The sequence below is a fragment of the Fistularia commersonii genome, chromosome 29, assembly GCF_037954325.1.
Source record: "Fistularia commersonii isolate RoL2024-O1a breed Wild chromosome 29, RoL_Fcom_v1.0, whole genome shotgun sequence".
NCBI classification, from domain to species: domain Eukaryota; kingdom Metazoa; phylum Chordata; class Actinopteri; order Syngnathiformes; family Fistulariidae; genus Fistularia; species Fistularia commersonii.
In genome coordinates, this window is record NC_141312.1 from 4,594,103 (window position 1) to 4,613,477 (window position 19,375).

Below are 19,375 nucleotides of genomic sequence, written 5' to 3' on the forward strand. Positions count from 1 at the left end.
TTTGGAATTATCATTATTACTATTGTTTATTTTACCCTCAGGACATATGTGGTCTTTCTTCAAACAGATAAAGCACAAATCTTGCTTGAATTGTGGCTTTTGGCAGTCGGAAATATAAACGAGGTGAAGTTATATATACAGTATATATTTTTTTTGACAAAACATTCAATGAAATTGTATTTTGGGAAAGTCCGCCATTGGATCCTTGCTTTCATCGGTAATGATTTTCAAAGCTGATAAAAAAAAAAAAGTCACTCATGAACCCTCTGTAACTTTTGTTGGTAATTGTTGGAAGTTCTCCTAAAATATCCAGCTGGAGAACAATGGCGTGGTTTCCTGTAGTTGTGAGGCAGAAGACGGCGTATGATTTCCTTTGAACCGCAGTTTTAGGGCGGTATATCTTCTAAATGACGTCATGAGGTGGCAATAAAGCACAATACATAGTTTATTTATTTGCATGATGCTCCTGAAATGCAAAGGGGAAAAAAAAAAGCAACAGATAAATGTCATGAGTGTTGGTGTTTATTCAAATAATGAGCAACACTCAATGCTCTGCGCTTTGACTTATGACTTTTCCTACCGGATCGTCATCTGGCTTCTTAATATTGCCACATTCAGGTTTTCCTTACCGCTTGGCCGTATCAGGAACTACCTGCTTATCCTTACCTCATCCCAGACAGAAGACCGGACCCTTTTTTCCCCCAACATTAGACACCGGTGACAGATGAGTCTGGATGATATGTGCGAGTGTTAACTTCCAGCGAGGACGGAGAGCGAGATGTGTGACTGAGGTTTAAGTGGACCCTTGGAGAAACATCCACTCGTGAAAGAGTGACAGCGGGAGTTTATGAAGAAAAGGCCTAAATGGAAAGGTAGAGAGACAAAGAAACGTTGAGAGAGAGAGGCTGTGAGGGGAGTGTGAGACAAATGAATGATGAGGTTTGGGTCCTTGCTAATGCTCCAGTGAGTGATCGCGCCTTTACTGTCCCAGCCCGGGATGAATGGCTCTCTGCGGACCGAAAACTCGAGGCCCGGGTCCTGGTCGAATCTGATACTCCGCGCACTCTTCCTGGTTGTTTTTCACACAGTCCTCACCAGGCTGACATGTGCTGCGTTAAACTTTGGCTATGTCTTTTAACAGATGTATAGCAGTTGGTCAACGGACTTACACGCGGTGTAAATCAAGGTGCAGCATGAAAAGGAGAGTTCTTGTTGGATAAATTTAGTTTTCATGCATCGCAAGTTCAAAAGGTTGCCTCGTGCGCCTGCAAAGCGGAGAATTTTCACCTGGGATTGATTTTTTTTTTTTTTTTATATTCAGCTCGTGACGATTTTTCCAATGACAGAGGCTGTAAAATGCAAGTATGAGGCTCCGAAGTAGAAAACAAAAAAAACATAAGTGCAGATGTGAGTGTGTACATATTATTAGCTGTCATCAGTTAATTCCCTGTTAGTAATTATACCGTTTCAGCCACGCTCCGTGTCATTTGTGCATGCGTTTTGTCACGCTGTATCCTGTAAATGACATGCATGTAAAAGTTATTACCTTTTCACAGGATCAGACACCTAACTAAATTGGATTATGCTGGGGGGAATATGATATTACATACAGTTGTCTGTGTTTCCCGCTCTATTAAATTAATATTTACACCAGTCATCTGGATTTCACATTGCGAGAGATAATATCACAGAAAAGAGCCACTCTGGTGATTACTTAATATTTTCTATGAATATTGGTCTGGAAAAACTGTTAAATGCCATCCTTAAACTCATGCTGTAAGTGGTTTCTTTAAGAAATCAGGATAAGCAAATGATTGACCTCTTGGGAAAACCCCGATTTACATGTGAGGGGTTTACTCAGGTTGTGTGGCTTGCAGGGCAAGAAATAAGAAAAATGGGAATACAAAATTTAGAGAGGCACGGCTTAATGACAGGATAAGGTTCCCAGAACAGGTTCTGGCACGGGACAAATTTGTCCGAGGCGACGCCTCCATTTGGTCAAACCTATCTCGGGGTATCATGCGGTATATGCATTTCAGCGAGATTAACTTTTTCGAGTCGAAAGGTTTGTTCACTTGAGATAAGGGCTGTAAATACAGTACATTACTGGGGAATTTTACAATTTCACCACTGCGGCCGCGGCGTTGGAAAGGATTAATGGGCCAAAAGCAAAGTGAAACAGCTGGACCGAACAGGTTTCTGTGCTTTGGGGAGAGTTGTGCCTCGGTCTCCAGTTTGTCCCTTTGTAGAAAGTCCCTGCGCTATTAATCAAGTTTTCCCCTTTCCACATTTCAAATGCAACACCCCCAATTGCACTGCATCCAGTATTTTGCAACATAAAACCTCAAATTGGTCATTTCTTAGTTTACAAGCTTTCTAGTAAGCTGTGATCTTGAAAAATCTCGAGCTGGCCTCGTATGACGTCCAGCATTAAAAATCAAGACACTGCCGAGTATTAAAAGTGTTTAAAATGCGCCAGAGATAACTTCACGGCATTTTCATCCCCAAATGCACTTAAACTACAAGTGATCTGCAGACTTTTTAGAGGTAAATAGGAAAATGACAGTGAAGTCATCCACGGACGAGGCGGGCGGTCACGGTTTTTAAACCCCCTTAATTAGATTTAGCCAAGAGGACGGGGTCATCCTCTCTATGCGAGCGTCTGAGTCCGTGAACATGAGCACGTTCGTCCAGATCTCATCAGCACAGGTGGCTAATCCGCAGCAGACAGCCAGAGAGATATCAGGAACACCCAGGCGTGAGTCCAGATGCCAATGATAGTGTTAGTCTCAACACTGTAGTCCAAAGGAAGTCCCAGCAATGACCTAAAGTCCCTGGTTGTAAATAAAGAACAATATTAGAAGTTCAGTTTGACCCCTCGTCAACACAGCTGTCAGGCCACGGTAACGCCGGCGTGAAAATCCAGTTCAGGATCCGTTGAGTTGTATAAAGGAGACGCAGAATCCATGCATTTGTGGTCGTCTTTAAATTTGTTTGCTCACTAATACGATATGGTTGACAGTGTAGCGAGTCACGAATGTCGGGGTTAAAGGTTGATGCTTGTTTTCTGGGTGATTTGGGGGTTGATGGGAATCTTGTGAGTGTGGTTTGGGCTGCAAGGGATTCTGGATTCTTTTTACCTGGAATTGAGCGAGAACAACTAGTTGTATTGAGTTTTGTGTGGCGTGGCTGAGGCCAATAACAGCTATTGCTTATTAAACTGATGATTTACTGTCAACCAGGTGTTTTCGCTGACTAAAACACAACAATGTGAAGAAGGACGTCAGTGGGAAAGAAAGCTGTTGTTGACATCTGACAAGTTCAAACAGCATTGCTCGTCTAGATGTTATTCAACAAATGTTTTTTTATCATATATCTGCTTCCTGCTACTGAAGCAAATGAGATCATTCCATTCATTTGAATGAGGATTTAATCCTGATCTTTTGTTGTTTTTTTTTTTTTTTGTGTGTGTGTGTACGCGCCTAAAATTAAAAAAAAAAAAAAAATCACAAAAGCCTTGAAGTGTCACTCTAGAAGTTTGCTCCATGTAACGTGATTGTTTGAGGGAAGATGGATGTCCCTCCACCTCCTCCGTCCTGGCTGCACTTCAAGGCTCCGAGATCCGAGGGAGAATGTTGCTCTGAACTATAAATGCCAGGAAGCAATGATATGGAACAGTGTAAAGCTCGAGTCAGAAGCAGGACATCTGAGAAGAGCAGGGGACCTTTGTGTTTTGTGTGTGTGTGTGTGTGTGTGTGTGTGTGTGGATCCAGCATACAAAGCAACCAGTTACTTTAACTGTTATCATCTTTTCATATTTCTATATCAATATAGGTTAAAATGCTGCCTGATATGAAAACATCCCTGCTCTGTTTTATATGTATGGATAAATATTGGATCACTGGACTGTATATTCGTTTCGAGCGGGCAGCCAGTGGGAAAACAACGCTTTTGGCCAATCAGATTTTTGCAAATAAACCTTGAGACGTCGGTATGTGTGCGCTGTACAAACAAAGATGCGATTTGAGTTGAAGCAAAGTTTAGGTTTCCTCTGAAGGCGTCTGCGGAGGTTCTTATAGTGAATTCTTGTCAGAATCTTCTTGTTGTGGAAACTCAACTTGAATTTCTTCTTCCTCTGAAGGGTTACCCCCTTTTTTTTTTTTTTTTTTTTTTTTCGCTTTTTAATATTCACCGTTGCTCTGCGACCCCTGCCAGTGTTTCACACTCACCACGATGTGACCTTTTTAGTGTTTTTACAAACCGTCTATATGTGACATGTTAGGCGAAATTGCTCTCACAGATGCTCGGTTTTTATAGTGCTCTGGAAATCATAACAACTCATGCTATGGTGTGTGATATTTGGACAAGTGCAGATGTATTGGCCTGTGAGGTGACTGGATTATGGGACACTATTGTGATAACAGAAAGGCCCTTAGCTCATATTTAATACTTATGACACATGTAGATTTTCTTTCACGTGGCGCTCATGACCCATTTGTATTTTTTACAGTAATGCCTTTTGAAACAGCGCGTGTCACACGCAATTTGGCATCGTGGTTTACCTCATTTCCCGTTTCCCCCTAGGTTTCAGCCACAGATGACGATCGCGGCTCCTTTGGTGCGATATCCTACACCCTGGCTTCTGCCTCTGGAGGTCCAGTACCAACGTACTTCACTTTAGACAAGACGACCGGCCAGCTTTGCACCAGCGCAGCTGTGGATCGAGACGAAGGGTTGGACAAGTTTGACCTGATTGTCGCCGCAACAGATGGAGTAAGTGCACCCTGCAACTTAGAGCAAATCAAAATTAACGCTCTTTCCCCGACCGACCAGTAAAATATAGCAGACTTCTGAAGGCACCTCAAAGTCACACAAGCGAGTCTCTTGTTTGGAGCGTCCATCAAATTGAAAGCAGATTATTCGATGCTTAATTTGGTCAAAGCTTCGCCCCGAGGAGAAATTAACAATGTGTACGGCAGCATTCGGACGAATTGGATCAAAGAGGCATTCTTGGCGTGTCTGCTGAAAACAACATCCTGGCTCTTGAATGCTGTGTGGAAAAGAAAAATCAAGGGAAGCAGCAAGAGCATGGCAAACAAATCAGAAGAGGCGTGTGGTCAATAAACAGATTTAGAAGTAGAAAAACACATTTTTGGATGATCTTATAATACTTGTACTTTGGTTCACCATAGGAGCTTCCCAACAGTCCCATCTACTGTATAAATGTTTAAAATGTCGATCCCGTTACTTGAAAATGAGTCAAGAAAACTTCAACATCCATTTGTGTCCATCCCTGATTCAGAGATTGAATTCAGGTTTATGAATCACTTCTTAACCTCCAGCAAGGCATCTTCTCTCCCACCCACAGCACATTCCTAGTTTGATCCAGCTGTTGTCTGTTCCTTTTATCCCGTCCATCCATGTTTTTAATGGTCTTGTAAAACTCAGCTTGTAAACAGGATCTAATGAGCAAAAACCCGACTCCTCTCTTAAAAATGCTCCGGCATGATTGGATCCATGTTTTATCATATAGTATTGGCTTTTTTTATTTTATTTTTTTCCAACCAAGGAGCCTTTTTTTTTGTTTTCTGCTTTCCTCCAAGACTTCTTCATCTTAAAGGGGTGACATAAATCTGTTGTCTCGGTCATAACGCTGAAATGGATTGAAACCAAACAGAAGATAAACTCGGGCCGAAAAAAGCCGCTCTTTGTCTGCAACGCAGTTCATCCTCGGTGCTGAACTACTTCCAACTGAACTATGGATGATAATGAATTTTTCTCTTGCTTTTGTCTCTAAAGGGTGGTCTGACCTCAACAGCCAATGTCAGGGTCTCTGTGGTCGACATCAATGACAACCGCCCCTCTTTCTACCCGGTCCTCTACACAGTTAGTCTCAGTACCCACAGTGCCCCCGGCACCTCTGTTGTCAAGGTAACAGCCAATGACCCAGATGCAGGGGAAAATGGCAGGGTGACCTATCGCGTGGTACCTGGAGGAGGCTCTGCTTTCTTTACTCTCAACAAGGACACAGGTATTTGTGTGCGGGAAGAAGTCATGTGAATACATTTACCTGCGGGAAAATGAGAATTTTTTTTGAAGTGAACGTCTTTTCCCCCCCGCAGGTGTGATATCGCTATCGCGCTCCCTCCACGGCAAAGCCAACATGGTTATCTCCATGACGATATCAGCCGAGGACGGCGGCGGTCTCACGGCGCCCGTCAACGCCAGGGTTAACGTGAGCGTGGTGGGAGGATCGGTGGCATCTCCGGTGTTCGAGCAGGGGCAGTACTTTTTCACCGTGCCGGAGGACGTTCTCCGAGGCACGGCGGTCGGAGTGGTCCGGGCGGCTACCAAGACAGGCAAGGACACGTGAACTCAGTTGCCCAGCAGAAATACTTTCTCTTTGCTCGTGTGAATGACCCGCGGTTACATCTGTTACTGCTTGATTTTATCTCTCAGACTTTATCTTCCGACAAGTTGGACAGAAGTTTAATACGTTTTTAATACCGACTCCCTAGCAGTTGTCAAAACATAGCAGCAACAACAAAAAGACAACATTAAAAAATCATATCCGTCACCTTGAAAGAGCTTTAACCATGATTATTTTCACCCTGACTGGACTTTTTCTGTCCCTCTATTAATAATATATGAATGAATTAGCATGTAGCTGTGGCTTAAGAGTGGGATCGACACACTACATTTTCTGTTTATCCATGTAAGGCTGCCAGTGCATCCAGTCCTTCATCAACCCTTTGATTAGATAAATATGACTTGTCTGTTCAGGGTATGCTAAGACCCCTTTAATTACATTTTTCATCTGGATTTATATTGTTGTCCAAATAGAATTAGACATAGTTGCAAAAGCCCTGTAATGACACCTCAGACTCAAAAATATTAATAAAGCATTTTCATTTGTGTATCCTCGGTCTCTTGGATCACCAAAAACAATTGACAGTAGCATTTTAAACTAGTACGTCGGTCACCGGTTAAGGCCGTATCTGACTATGTTCAGATACAAACAGAAATCACACAGGATTATTCCAAGCGCCAATAAGATTTAGTTCTAACCCCACTTGAAATTGCGCTGCCAAGAAATTCACTAGATTCTAGGACAATGTAATAATAATAATGATCATTTTAAATCTCAGCTCTCTTATCAATAATTACCGATTGGCCGGCATCCGTGATCCCTTTGGGAAGATTCATGATTTCTCCCTTCGAATATGTGATTTTCATTCTAATTCCTGTCATATCTCTTTGTCTCCCGTCCAGGCCCTTCTAAGAACATCTTCTACTCCATCTCTTCCGGAGACCCTGATGGGTACTTTACGGTAGATAGCGCATCTGGTACCATTCGCACGGCCCTTCCGCTGGACCACGAGACCCGCTCCAGTCTGGACCTAGAGATCCAGGCACGCTCAGGCTCTCCTCCAGCCTACGGAACCAGCAGGGTTCACATCACCATTTCAGATATCAACGACAACGCCCCCTCCTTCTCGCCGTCCTCGTCAGAATCCCTCCTTTTGCCTGAGATCACCAAGATGGGGACGGTTATCTATCGCATTCAGGCCACCGACAAGGACTCTGGTCACAACGGTCAGCTCAGCTTCGACTTGGCCTCCACCGGGGTGACCGGTAGCAGCGGTCAAAGGACTTTCGGCGTTGATCGAAGCAGCGGCGAGGTACGATTGATCGGAAGTCTGTCCTATGAAAGCGTACCTCGCTATGACCTTCAGGTGGTCGCCAAGGACAGCGGGGCCCCTCAGCTCAGCTCCACGTTCACCCTGGTGGTCCACATCCAAGCGCAAGATGCGCAAGGTCCCCATTTTGACACGCTGACCTACCGTGTGGAGCTCAGGGAGAACACTCCTCTGAACACACAATTCCTCCAGGTTCGAGCGCTAAACAGGGAGCCGCCCGGAAATGGCGGGAGCTCGTCGTCCTCTTCCGCCTCATCCATTTCCTACCGCCTCAGGCCCGATGGTGACGCGGCGGGATTCGGCATCATGCCGGACAGCGGATGGTTGTTTGTCCGCAGCTCTCTGGACCATGAGGTCAAGGACATGTACCTGTTAACCGTTCTGGCCACCTCAGGCTCGGGAGGCGCCGGGAGAACTGGCAGCGCCACCGTCAGGGTGACGGTAACCGATGAGAACGACAATTCCCCCAGACTGAGCCAGGACAGGGTGTTTCTGGCCGTCCGAGAGAACCTGCTAGCGGGGACAGGCTTCGGCAGAGTGTCCGCGACTGACAGAGATGCCGGACTAAATGCTCGACTCACCTATAAGCTGCTGCACACCGACAGGCACTTTCAGATCAACTCCCAGACAGGTGAGGATAAAATAACCACCAATCCGTGGCACACTTGAAGGTTTTTGTTATTGTTAGACCGGGTGAGCCTCCGATGTAGTCGCCGCAGCCTCATAAGCAAGATAACCCACCGGGGATTCAAATGTACCGTTTGCTTTTTTTTAATTCAATCTCCATTCAAGCCCTCTCTTTTTTTTTTTTTTCTCCAAAGGTGAGATCAGCACTCGGGTGGCCCTGGATAGAGAGCAGCTGTCCAGCTACCAGCTGGTTGTGGTGGTACAAGATGGAGGGACGCCTCCCCGTAGCGCCACCGGCACGGCTCATATCACGGTTCTCGATGAAAACGACAACGCACCCAGTTTTGTTCATTCCAGGCCAAACAGAGAGCTGCTGCTCCAGGTAAGGATAAAGCAGATCGAGAGGGAGGCGAAAAAATCGGTTCCTCCGCGCTATCGCCGAGATTTTTTCACTGAATATGATTATAAAGTTCTGAAAGTCAGTTTTTATATTTCTTATAGAACAAATTTAGAATCTTGACAAACTTTTGCTGAAGTTGGAAGCGACAACAAATGTTCAAGGTTGAAAAGGAAGGTTCATTTTTTTCATCCGCAATCATGAAGCAAACCTGAAATTATCCGGTCGAGAGGAACGGGAAAAAAATGACGTTTTAATAGACGGGAAGTTTGCAAAGAAAAAAATATCGGTTGAAATTCGAGGGATACGATTCTCTCTTGAAGGTGGAGGAGGGGCTGGTCTCCGGGGCGCTCTTGGGGACGGTGTCGGCCAAAGACCCGGACGAAGGAGAGAACGGCACAATATTCTACTCTTTGTCAGGTGAGCTGAACAAATCTCATGGCAGTTGCTTGTACAGATTGACGATCCTTCATTCATCGGCCCCAAAGCAACGGATGAACCGATTCTTCACATTCTCAAATCTGAACTTGTATCAATGTCTTTCTGTTTGAAGGCGCGAGGGCGGAAAGATTCTCCCTGAACCCGCAGACCGGGGAGCTTCGATCCGCCGCCCCTCTGAAATCGGCGGAGCGAGCCGAGTACGCCTTCAGTGTCGTCGCTACCGACCGCGGAACGCCAAGCCTCAGCGCCACCTGCCAAATACGAATACAAGTAAACAAAAAAAAAAAAAAAACGCATTTATCCCTTCTCCGAAAAATATCTCGGGATTGGAAATAATAGCTAATCCGGTCATCGGGGCCATAATATGTCGCAGGTACACATTAGCACAATCCCTCTGCATTCCTTGCTGCGAGTAATTTCCTCAAACTGGGCTCAAAGTGACCAGAATAACTGTCAGAGGAATTGGGAAAGTAGGTAAATATAAGGAGTGAAACTGAAACTGTGCCTGTAAAAACAAGAGAATCTATCCAATCTAGTGTGTGTTTCCTGCTCCAAAGGTTAGTGGGGTAACCAAAACCCAAGGTGAGAAGCCCAGAGTTGCAGGAGGGAGCTGGTCTGGACTGAGTTATTGTCCTGAACTTTCTGCTCAGGGGTCAGTCCTGTGTATCAACACACGATATTGGGAATTTAACTGCAAGCAAATGGGCTGACAGGGAAGCGTTTAGCCCGAGAGGGGTGGTGGTTTGCTTCGACTCCGGCGCTTTAAATTGTTTTTATATGATGTGATTTCAGAAAGGAAAAGGATGCTAATTACATAGGGAGTGCTTGTCTTAGATTTCCCCTTCGCCCCGCTTGTGCGACACAAAGATTAGACAGAGAGGAAACAGGCACCTTGAAATCAAATGCTCCCAGATGAGATTTGATGAGAGCCAGCTGCATTCAAATCACACAGAAAAAAAAAAAAGGGGGAATACACCACACAGTAGCAGGAATTAATACATATGCACATACAGACATTCACACTCAGGAACGGCACATTTATTCATAAAGTAACATTTACCCATAATTAACTTGAGATATAATTTTACAGCTGTGGATTACATCAGAAAGAGGGAGATGGTACGCCATAGCGGCGCACATGGAGTCAAATAAAAAAAGGAGCTCCGGGGAATAACTGGCGAAAGTTAAAAAAATGGACTGTTCATTTTGGCAGGAGCGGAGTAGCCGACACCATGTGGACACCATCATGTTCACGATAGCCGAGGCCTTGCAAAATCACTGGCAAAACATTTTAATAATCCGTGTCAGTAAAGCATCTGAAAATTTCAATTAAATGCATTCAGATGAGAATCACTTTCTTATTGTTTTCCACTGCGTACTTTGATACACTTGTGCCGAATGTTGTGCCGGTATCGCCGGCTCCCGGTGGTTTAAGCAAGTCTTGCTGTTTGTCTTAAATCAGGTAGCGGAAAGTTGATGCTAATTTTAAACCGAGGACAACTGGCGGGGAACGGATTTTGTGATGATGAAACCAGACCAGGTTAAAATTTGCTGATGTTTGCCGTCTTCAGGGCTAAAGCTCCCTTGGGAGCATTTATTTCCCATCTGAATGGACTGCAGAAGAAGCGGGCCGTGCTCATTGCTCTGCCTCCTTTGAAACCGAATAAGTATTCTTTATTCCCATCGCACCCACCATTATTTCGTCACCGGTCGCAAAGTCCGGCCGTCAGCTTTAAGCCTGTACTGTATATAACATCCTGATGTACAATGAGAATGCTTGAGGGTTATTATCCTAATAACAACAAAACAGAAACAGATTTAAACCCAAGGCTATGTTTAGGGATTGGCAGACAAATGGGTTTGAGCCAGTTTGCTGCATTGTCTTTTGAATATCAAAGGAAATCTTATACTGTCGTACAGACCACACATCAGTCTTCCTCGCGCGTTTCCTCCATGCTTGGCTGAAATCATTTTAAATGTCAAGTTGTAAGTTATTTTAGAATGAACTATCGAGCACTGTTTGTTTTGGTTTTTTTTTTCACCCCAGGTTCTCAGTTCCTCCAAGGCGGACCCTAAACCCAACGTACTATCCATGACCCTGAACACAGTGGAGGGAGCCGACCCCGGCTCCGTCATCGGTTCAGTTCGCACAAACGACCGACCCGAAGCCGCGTTCCTGGAAGGTCAAGTAACCTATCTGGTCGTTGGGGGGACGGATCGCGACGGAACTTTCATGGTGGACCGTTTAAAAGGCGACGTGTACCTCGTGCGAGAGCTGGACTACGAGAAAGGGTCGAGGTACATGCTCCACATCGAGGTGTCGGACTTCTCTCGGGCCTTTCCCAGCAGCCACCTGGTGCATCTGACTATCGACGTGCAGGATAGCAATGATCATTCCCCGCACTTCACAGAGGACCCCATAACTATTGTGATCCCAGAAAATATGGAGTCTGGGGCCTCGATGTACACTTTCCAGGCAATCGATCAGGTAATTCACAAAAGAATCCACTACTAACAGCCCTTTCCTGTTGACTACTGGTGAGATTGACCAACTGTCATTGTCCAATTAAAATTGTTCAGTCTAATTCATATATGTTTTTTGCAGGATGGAAGTGGACCCAATAGTGAGCTACATTACTCAATTGAGCACTACTGGCCAGAAATCCCTGACCTCCTCACACTGGACCTCATCAGCGGAGTCCTGACCCTGGGGCGGAAGTTGGATCGTGAATCCACGCCGTCGCTTTATCTGGTGGTGCGGGCCACAGACCAGGCGGTGGACCCGTCAAAGCGCCGCTGGGGTTCAGTCACCGCCCGAGTGTTTGTAACGGATGAGAATGATAACGCTCCGGTCTTCAGCTCTCCATCTGCCGTCAGTGTCATGGAGGACCAGCCGGTCGGGTCAGTGGCGTCTCTTGCGATAGTCGCATGCCTTTCGGATCACGGCGGAAGAACGTGATGAAGAAGAATCCGTCGTTCCTAGATCATAACTACATGTTTATTTAACCTTCCTCCTGTGTTAGTTTTCTGGTAGCATCCCCGGTGTTAACGGGTCGGTTTCGACCCGTGTCTTAAATCAGCTTTAAAATACACTAAAATTAAAAACTTAAACTCCAATTCTTTTTCTCATCTCTTGGTTACCTCGTTAGGCTTCCTTATACATGAAAATATTGGGTTTAAAAATTTTTGTTGTGGTTCTCTGGGCCTTTTTATTGTCATTAGTATACCTCTCGATTTCAATAAAAAACAGAAAAATGAACCTCGAGAGAATAATATAAATAAATTAAAGGATGTTGTGTCACTAGAATATTGGTAAGGGGTATAGAACACATCTCTGAAATGAATTTGTCGATTTATTTTTTTTCACATTACATTTAATAACTATAGTAACATCTATGGTGTTATGGGTCATTTTCAACCCATATATATTTTCTTCAAGAAAATGCAAAAAAAACAAAAAAATGTCAGCAAAAGAACTTTAAAATGAACAGACTGAAACACAGAACAGGTCATAACACAAAATATCGTGGGCCATCTTCTGGTCGTACGCTGGCAAGTGAAGGTGGCTGTCAGCTTGTCCAGGCTGTCCACTCCTCCTTTGTTTCTTTTATAGTCAAGGATAATCGTGGGCTTTTTGTTAAGGGATTAAATTAAGGACACAACAACCAAATGACTGAAATTGTTAATCCGTGTTTCTTCCCAGCTTTGTGATTCTGTATGTGATGGCTCAAGATGACGATGAAGGAGATAATGGCCGAGTATTTTACAGAATCCAGGCGGGCAACAGCGCCGGCCTGTTTAACCTGAACCCCAACACTGGTAAGCTTATTGTCTGTTGACGATAAACGTATGAAAATACTTCATTCTTCTGTTAATAAGGCAACATCTGGAGAGATTCAGCCTTTCCCTTGAATATTCAATTTACAGTCCATCATGAAATGATTAGAGTACGGTTCGCCAAATCATTTGTACGGACCGCAGTGCTGCATTGAACGGTTTAACAGTGAAAGTAGCAGCCCTTATTCTGCTGAGTGTGATCGATAGATCATCGGCATTGCGACCGTGGAAGCGCCCAGGATGGCCGAAAAATTTTCCAGAAGGCCGTAATTACCCACTCGAGTACCCGCTCACGGGTCTCAACTGTTGAAATACTCATAAGTCTCATAACCTTCTTTACTAGATGATCTTGAGCCTACGGAGCGATATTTCACTCCGAATTATACTTTGTTCCCATTTTCTTGATGGATTTTCTGCAAGGGAGCTGATCTTCATTTGTGCTCTCTGTAAGTTTTATGAGATTCTTTATTTAGGCGGGAGATGGATAGCCTTCGGTTGTTTATATATACCTGACGTATGAGTGGGTAATCTCAAACCCGTCCGAGCCGGCTCTTGCGGGTTTGCTCGGCTCAGGCTGAGATGGGATTAGAAACTATAAGATCCTTAATAGAGATTCCAGATGGGGAAAAGAAAAGTATATATGCCTCTGTACTGTCAAAGTGACTGATGCATTAGCGAGACATGATTTCACTTCTGGTTTGTTTCTGAGACTGTGTGATGCCGCTGAGCTTCGAGCTAATAATTGCTGTAATAGCAGTTTATTTTGCGTTGTATAACGGACATTTACAAAGTTTTGCAGCTAATGCGGGACAGTCATTAGCCAGATTACTATTTAGGATTGGTATGTCTGTTTTAGTTGTTATTTCATATTATTGGGGTGTTGCTGCAAATAACTGCTTAAACATACAAGTTTTGTCCTTAATGCAGATTGACCGCGACGTCTAGGGTATTCTATGGCAGTGTTTCTCTACATTAGTAATGCTGTCAGACTACTGGCATTAAAACGCTTGTTTTTAAGAAAAGCTTTTCCCACCTCTGAAATATATTGTTGCCAGGATCGGAGCAGAATTAGAGTATTTCATCATTTGAAACATGGAGAGAAGGGGCATCCATGGACTTACATGTACTTGGTTCTTTACCAGAAACATTAATGGTCTCCAGAGCAGGATGAAACCATACTTTTGGGGCGTCTGTCTGCATTTCTTTTAAAGAGACCTAAAAAATCCTTGCACACTTCACCACACGGCAAAGTAATAATGCCATGTGTATTTGTGGCACGCTTTGGAATTTACAAGTAACATTTTTACGCCAAAGTTTGCAATAAGAACACAAACATCTCATGTTTCCTCCCACTTTGGCCGATCCCCGGCGTAGCGCAGCTGATGACAGGACCTCGGGGTGTAGACATGAAGGAGGGGGTGAGACTGAGCCGGAGGCTGAGAAGTGTTAGCCGGGTTCACAGAACATCTTTATCAAAACAAGCTCTATCTACTTAAAAAGCACGCATGTCGCAGATATAAAGGTTACCATAGCTTGACATACAAAACGGCAAAAATAAGGAAACATATGCATAGATCGGTTGGCCGGCCTTGCCGCGCATCCACTCTTGTGTCAAAAATAGGTTACGTATCTTTTATTTTTCACGGCTCATGTCATCTTTCTTTTTCTCGTAGGCTCTCTTTCCATTCTTAAAGCCCTCGACCGAGAGGAGCAGGAGGTCTTCAATCTGACTATCGTAGCGGAGGATCACGGGTTTCCGCCGCTGTCCACCTCTCAGGTGCTGTGCGTGCAGGTGATCGACGTCAACGATGAAGCTCCGGTTTTCCAGAGGGCTGAGTTTGAGTCCCAGGTGATGGAAAATCAAGGACCGGGCACGACAGTGCTGACGGTGTTTGCTACGGACAGAGATCAAGGTGGGTTTTAAATATGTTTATTTAGTGTTCAACCTGTAAATCATTCAATGTTTGTGTACTGGATTGGCACACATTGCTCGAGGCGCGAAAGCCCTTTCTGTTGCGTTCTGCTTGAATAATATACTATTTTAGTCCAGGAATTGGATCGCATCCCCTCATATACTCTGCCTGATACCATAATTCCACAAAATAAATGGAATGTCTTTTTCATAAGGTCATGCCAGACCTAAATTTGTTTATTTGGCTAGCGAAAAACCGAAAAAGAATTAAGTGGGGAAGAATAATATACATGGATGGCCAAAGAATGTAGCGACGTGGAGACTCTAATGGTTTTGATCAAATAACTGAAAAAAAGAATACGAAAGTTAAGCCTATAAAAAATGTGTGGTTACAGCCCTCGCTGCAGCGCTTCTAGGCCTGCATTGGGGCCTTGACAGTGGTTCTACACCGTGCCAATCAAAATCTGTTCCATATCAAGTCAAATGTAGCCGGTTGCTTATTTTGCTTGACTCTTTCTTTTTTCCGTGTGTTCGAATACAGGCTCAAATGGTCAGGTGACGTTTGGCGGGTTAACAGAGGAAGGTTTCATCATTAACCCGGTGACCGGGGTCATCACTACCAGCAAGGAGCTGGACAAAGAGGAGCAGGATCACTACACACTCACTGGTAACATTGATTCATCACACCATCGCACTTTTTTTTACTGGATTCCACCTCAAATTAAGCTCATTAATAACATCAGATGGTTTTCTTTTTTCCGCAAGAGATAAAAGTAAATCAAATTTTGTGTTCACTTATATATAATGTTGATGTTTTCCCAGTGTATGCCAAGGATGGAGGGCTGCCACCTAACTTTGCCAAGGCCGTAGTGCGGGTGGAGGTGCAGGATATGAACGATAATTCTCCGGTCTTCGCAAAGCCGTGGTATTCGCTGGAGATTCCAGAAAACCAGGCTCCTGTCGAGCTTTGCTTTCTTAAGGCCACGGATCCGGACTCGGGTCCAGGTGGAGAACTGGAGTACCGGATCACTGGTGAGAGCTGTGTCGTGTGTCTTACCCAAGTATTTCCAGTAAAACGAGATTTCGAGTTGAACTTTGTTTGCCAAAACAGTGACTGGGGATACTGTGAAAATGACAACATTTTTGGGAAGCTAGTGATTTTTTTGTAATCTTTGGGCCAGATTCTCGACTTTAGCGCCGATGAAGAAAAACCCCGAAGACAACCAGACAGAGGGCGATTCTCAAGTTTTAGAATGATATATCCCTTTTGGCGATGCGCTATCCCACACATATGAAAAAAAACAACAGATCTTCACATACTGACCGGGGTCCTGCTTTTGACTTTTTCCCACTTTCTGCCAAAAACAGTACACTCCCTCTTACCTCTTGAAGTCTTAACTTAAGTGCAGAGTTGGCACAGGTGTTCCCCTTGAATACTTTAAGATTTTTCTTCTCTTTTCCAACGCTTCCATCCAGCCGGGGACCCTGATGGAGATTTCCAACTCAACGGCAAAACGGGAGCCCTGTCCACCTCACGCGGCTTAGACAGGGAGTCCAGGTCCGAGTACATCCTGGAAGTGGTCGCGGCAGACCGGGGCAGTCCCGCTCTCAGCACCACCGTAACGGTCGAGGTCAAAGTCTTAGATGTCAATGACAACAGCCCTGTTTTCGGCAGTAGTACATACTCTGTTGATGTGTCAGAGGATGCTGCGGAAGGATCCAAAGTCCTGGAGGTATCACTATCAGTTTTTTCTAGCGATGAGTACCCATCCCATATATGTTACTTTGCATTTGTCATATTTTTTATGTTCTTGTTTTCTTTCTTTCTTTGCAACTTTTTGCAACCCTTTAACTCAAAGGTATAGATGCAGACGTGCCGCAATGTCTTACATGTCTTATCTCACTTCAGCTGACTGCACTGATACAGTATTAGCTGTTTAAATGAATTCGTGATGAACGGTTCCAGTCTAGATTGTGACATTATACTCGGCAGTGACATCTACTGGTCCAAACTGGTGATTTAATAACACGTGAAATTCGATACGAAAAGTTTTTCCTTGGACCAAAGACGGGACGGATTAAGCTTTGGAGGTTGAGGACACTTGACAACTGTACAAAACACACTCAGACATATTTATAAAGAAACAAATGAAAAAAAAAAAAACTTGGACATTTACGTAATAGGTTTTACCAAAGACTTACCTTTTTTCTTGGTGCATGGAAAGATTTTTTGAAGAAACAGCAAAGTCTTCTGGCTACTTTTCAAATTATTCAAAGCCACATTACAAAGACTGAAATCCATGGGTCTGGTCTGCAAGAGATGAGAAAACATCAGAAGATTATTTTAATACATTTTTCCGCTACCAATTACATCCCAACTGAAAAAGTTTTGGATTTTTTTTTTTTTTTTTTTAGCATCAACCGGGTATACAATAATAATATACACGTAATTGCTTGTTTCCAGGTGTCGGCTACGGATGCCGATGATGATCTAAATGGGAAGATCATGTATTTCCTCAGCCAGGAGGCACTGGGAGCATTCAATATAGACGAGAGCTCCGGTTCTATCACCACATCGGCGGCTTTGGACCGGGAAAAACTGGCATCATACACTTTCCAAGTCTTTGCCGTCGACCTGTCACCGGCTGCACCGAGAAACGCCTCTGCTCAGGTAGACGGCACGTTACTCGCAATTTTACATTATGTACTTTTTTGATTTTTCATGGTGATTTTTCTGAGCATCTGTTTCTTTCTTGTGATCCCAACAACTCAGCAATGTCCCAATGGACGTCCTTAGAATTGGCAATGATGTGACTGTAAAATAATCCAAAGATTAACACTACTCTTAAAATAAATGCACTCAAAAAGCTGTTCTTTTTACGGAGTGCAAGTTTAGCTGTACATGAAGTGAATAACAATATGTTCAGTTTTGCTGAAAAGTACATCTGTAAACCTGATTACTTGGTTTAAAAGTCCTGTACTCCTGCATGTACACTGTCACTCAACTGTGCAGCCAAGACATGAAACAGCAATTTATATTTAATGGTGATCACATGCGGCAGATTTTATCGTTAACATCGGTCAAATCATCGATACAGGTAAAAGTTACGATCACGGATGTCAACGACAACACTCCCGTCTTCATACAAGATCCTCTGGTCATCGAAGTGTCGAGCAGGCGCTCCCAGCGGGTTCTGGCTACAATGAAGGCCGACGACAAGGACTTCGGAGCCAACGGCTCGGTGTTCTATCGTTTTGCGACCGCGGTGAAAGGATTCAGCATTAACTCTCTGACTGGGGAGATCCAGGCGACGGAGCCGTTGGCTGAACTGAGCCAGGCTCAGAGGACGCTGATCGTGGAAGCCATGGACCAGGGCACCCCGGCCCAGTCCGCACAGGGTGTGGTGGTGATCTACGTGAAGGAGGTGGAGTACAACGGGATTCGCTTTTCGAGGAACGCCAGAGATGTCAGCATACAGGAGAACGCCGCAAAAGGTCAGGCATTAATACGTTGCAATTTGGGATTACTGTCATTATCTCCGGTAATGTGTGCCTCCGTGCACTTGGAGGAAATCACTTCACTAAAAGAAAGTGTTTTCTGCGTTCTGCTCCAATTCAGGCACAGCTGTGGCTCACGCTCAGGCTCAACACCCAGATGGCACTCGGAAGGGTATCAGTTACAGCCTCTTCAGCGGGAACAGAAAGCAGTCCTTTCGTATCAGCTCCTCCACAGGTGAAAATCACAAAGAAGATTTCGACAAAAAACGACCTCAACGATTTTCTCGATCGTTAATTTCACCGTGGAGGAATCCCTTTTTTAGATGTCATCTGATTTCCACTTATATCTTTCTTTATCCGTACGGTCCTCAGGTGAAATATTTGTGCATAGCTCCAACGGCCTGGACTTCGAAGACACCCCGAGACTGCGTTTAGTCGTGAAAGCTGAGACTATGACCTCCACGTCGTTCATGGCCATTAACTTGATCCTGCAGGACGTCAACGACAACCTCCCTCGCTTTCGGCTGCAGAATTACGTAGCTTACATGAAAGAAGCACAGGGATATGAAATGCCCATTATACAGGTGCCTCCTATCGTCGTTGATATTGCGAAGAATAAAAATGCTAAATTAAAACAGATGTCGGTGGATTGAGGTTTTAAGAAGCTTCAAAATAACACTCTTCTCCTGTCTGTTCTGTTTCAGGTGGTGGCTGAAGATGTGGATCAGGGCCAGAATGGTCAGGTGACCTACTCCATCCAGTCATCCGGCAACAGCGGCCTGTTCAAGATCGATCCGGTGACAGGGAGCATCACCACGGCGGCCATCATGGACCGTGAGATTTTTACCCAGACCAAGTAAGGCGAGATCTAAGGATCGATAAATCTCACTTTTCTTATGAGCATAGGGATATATGGAGGCAGCGCTGTACTTTTGAGGCGATATGCCGTGTTATCGAGTAAAA

General features: G+C 44.4%; 1 protein-coding gene across 1 annotated transcript in view; it reads left to right on the plus strand.

The window, feature by feature from the left end:
- The window catches only part of dchs1b (dachsous cadherin-related 1b), an 88,875-nt gene that overhangs the window by 62,831 nt on the left and 6,669 nt on the right, over positions 1-19,375 (plus strand). The window contains exons 5-23 of the mRNA XM_086176613.1: positions 4,585-4,773; positions 5,800-6,031; positions 6,123-6,359; positions 7,273-8,331; positions 8,522-8,805; positions 9,048-9,144; positions 9,278-9,435; positions 11,213-11,653; positions 11,771-12,066; positions 12,869-12,984; positions 14,676-14,915; positions 15,456-15,581; positions 15,737-15,946; positions 16,391-16,647; positions 17,379-17,585; positions 18,013-18,409; positions 18,534-18,647; positions 18,785-18,996; positions 19,117-19,268. Of these exons, the coding sequence (XP_086032739.1) occupies positions 4,585-4,773; positions 5,800-6,031; positions 6,123-6,359; positions 7,273-8,331; positions 8,522-8,805; positions 9,048-9,144; positions 9,278-9,435; positions 11,213-11,653; positions 11,771-12,066; positions 12,869-12,984; positions 14,676-14,915; positions 15,456-15,581; positions 15,737-15,946; positions 16,391-16,647; positions 17,379-17,585; positions 18,013-18,409; positions 18,534-18,647; positions 18,785-18,996; positions 19,117-19,268 (5,024 nt within the window). The remainder of the gene's footprint in view (positions 1-4,584; positions 4,774-5,799; positions 6,032-6,122; positions 6,360-7,272; positions 8,332-8,521; positions 8,806-9,047; positions 9,145-9,277; positions 9,436-11,212; positions 11,654-11,770; positions 12,067-12,868; positions 12,985-14,675; positions 14,916-15,455; positions 15,582-15,736; positions 15,947-16,390; positions 16,648-17,378; positions 17,586-18,012; positions 18,410-18,533; positions 18,648-18,784; positions 18,997-19,116; positions 19,269-19,375) is intronic.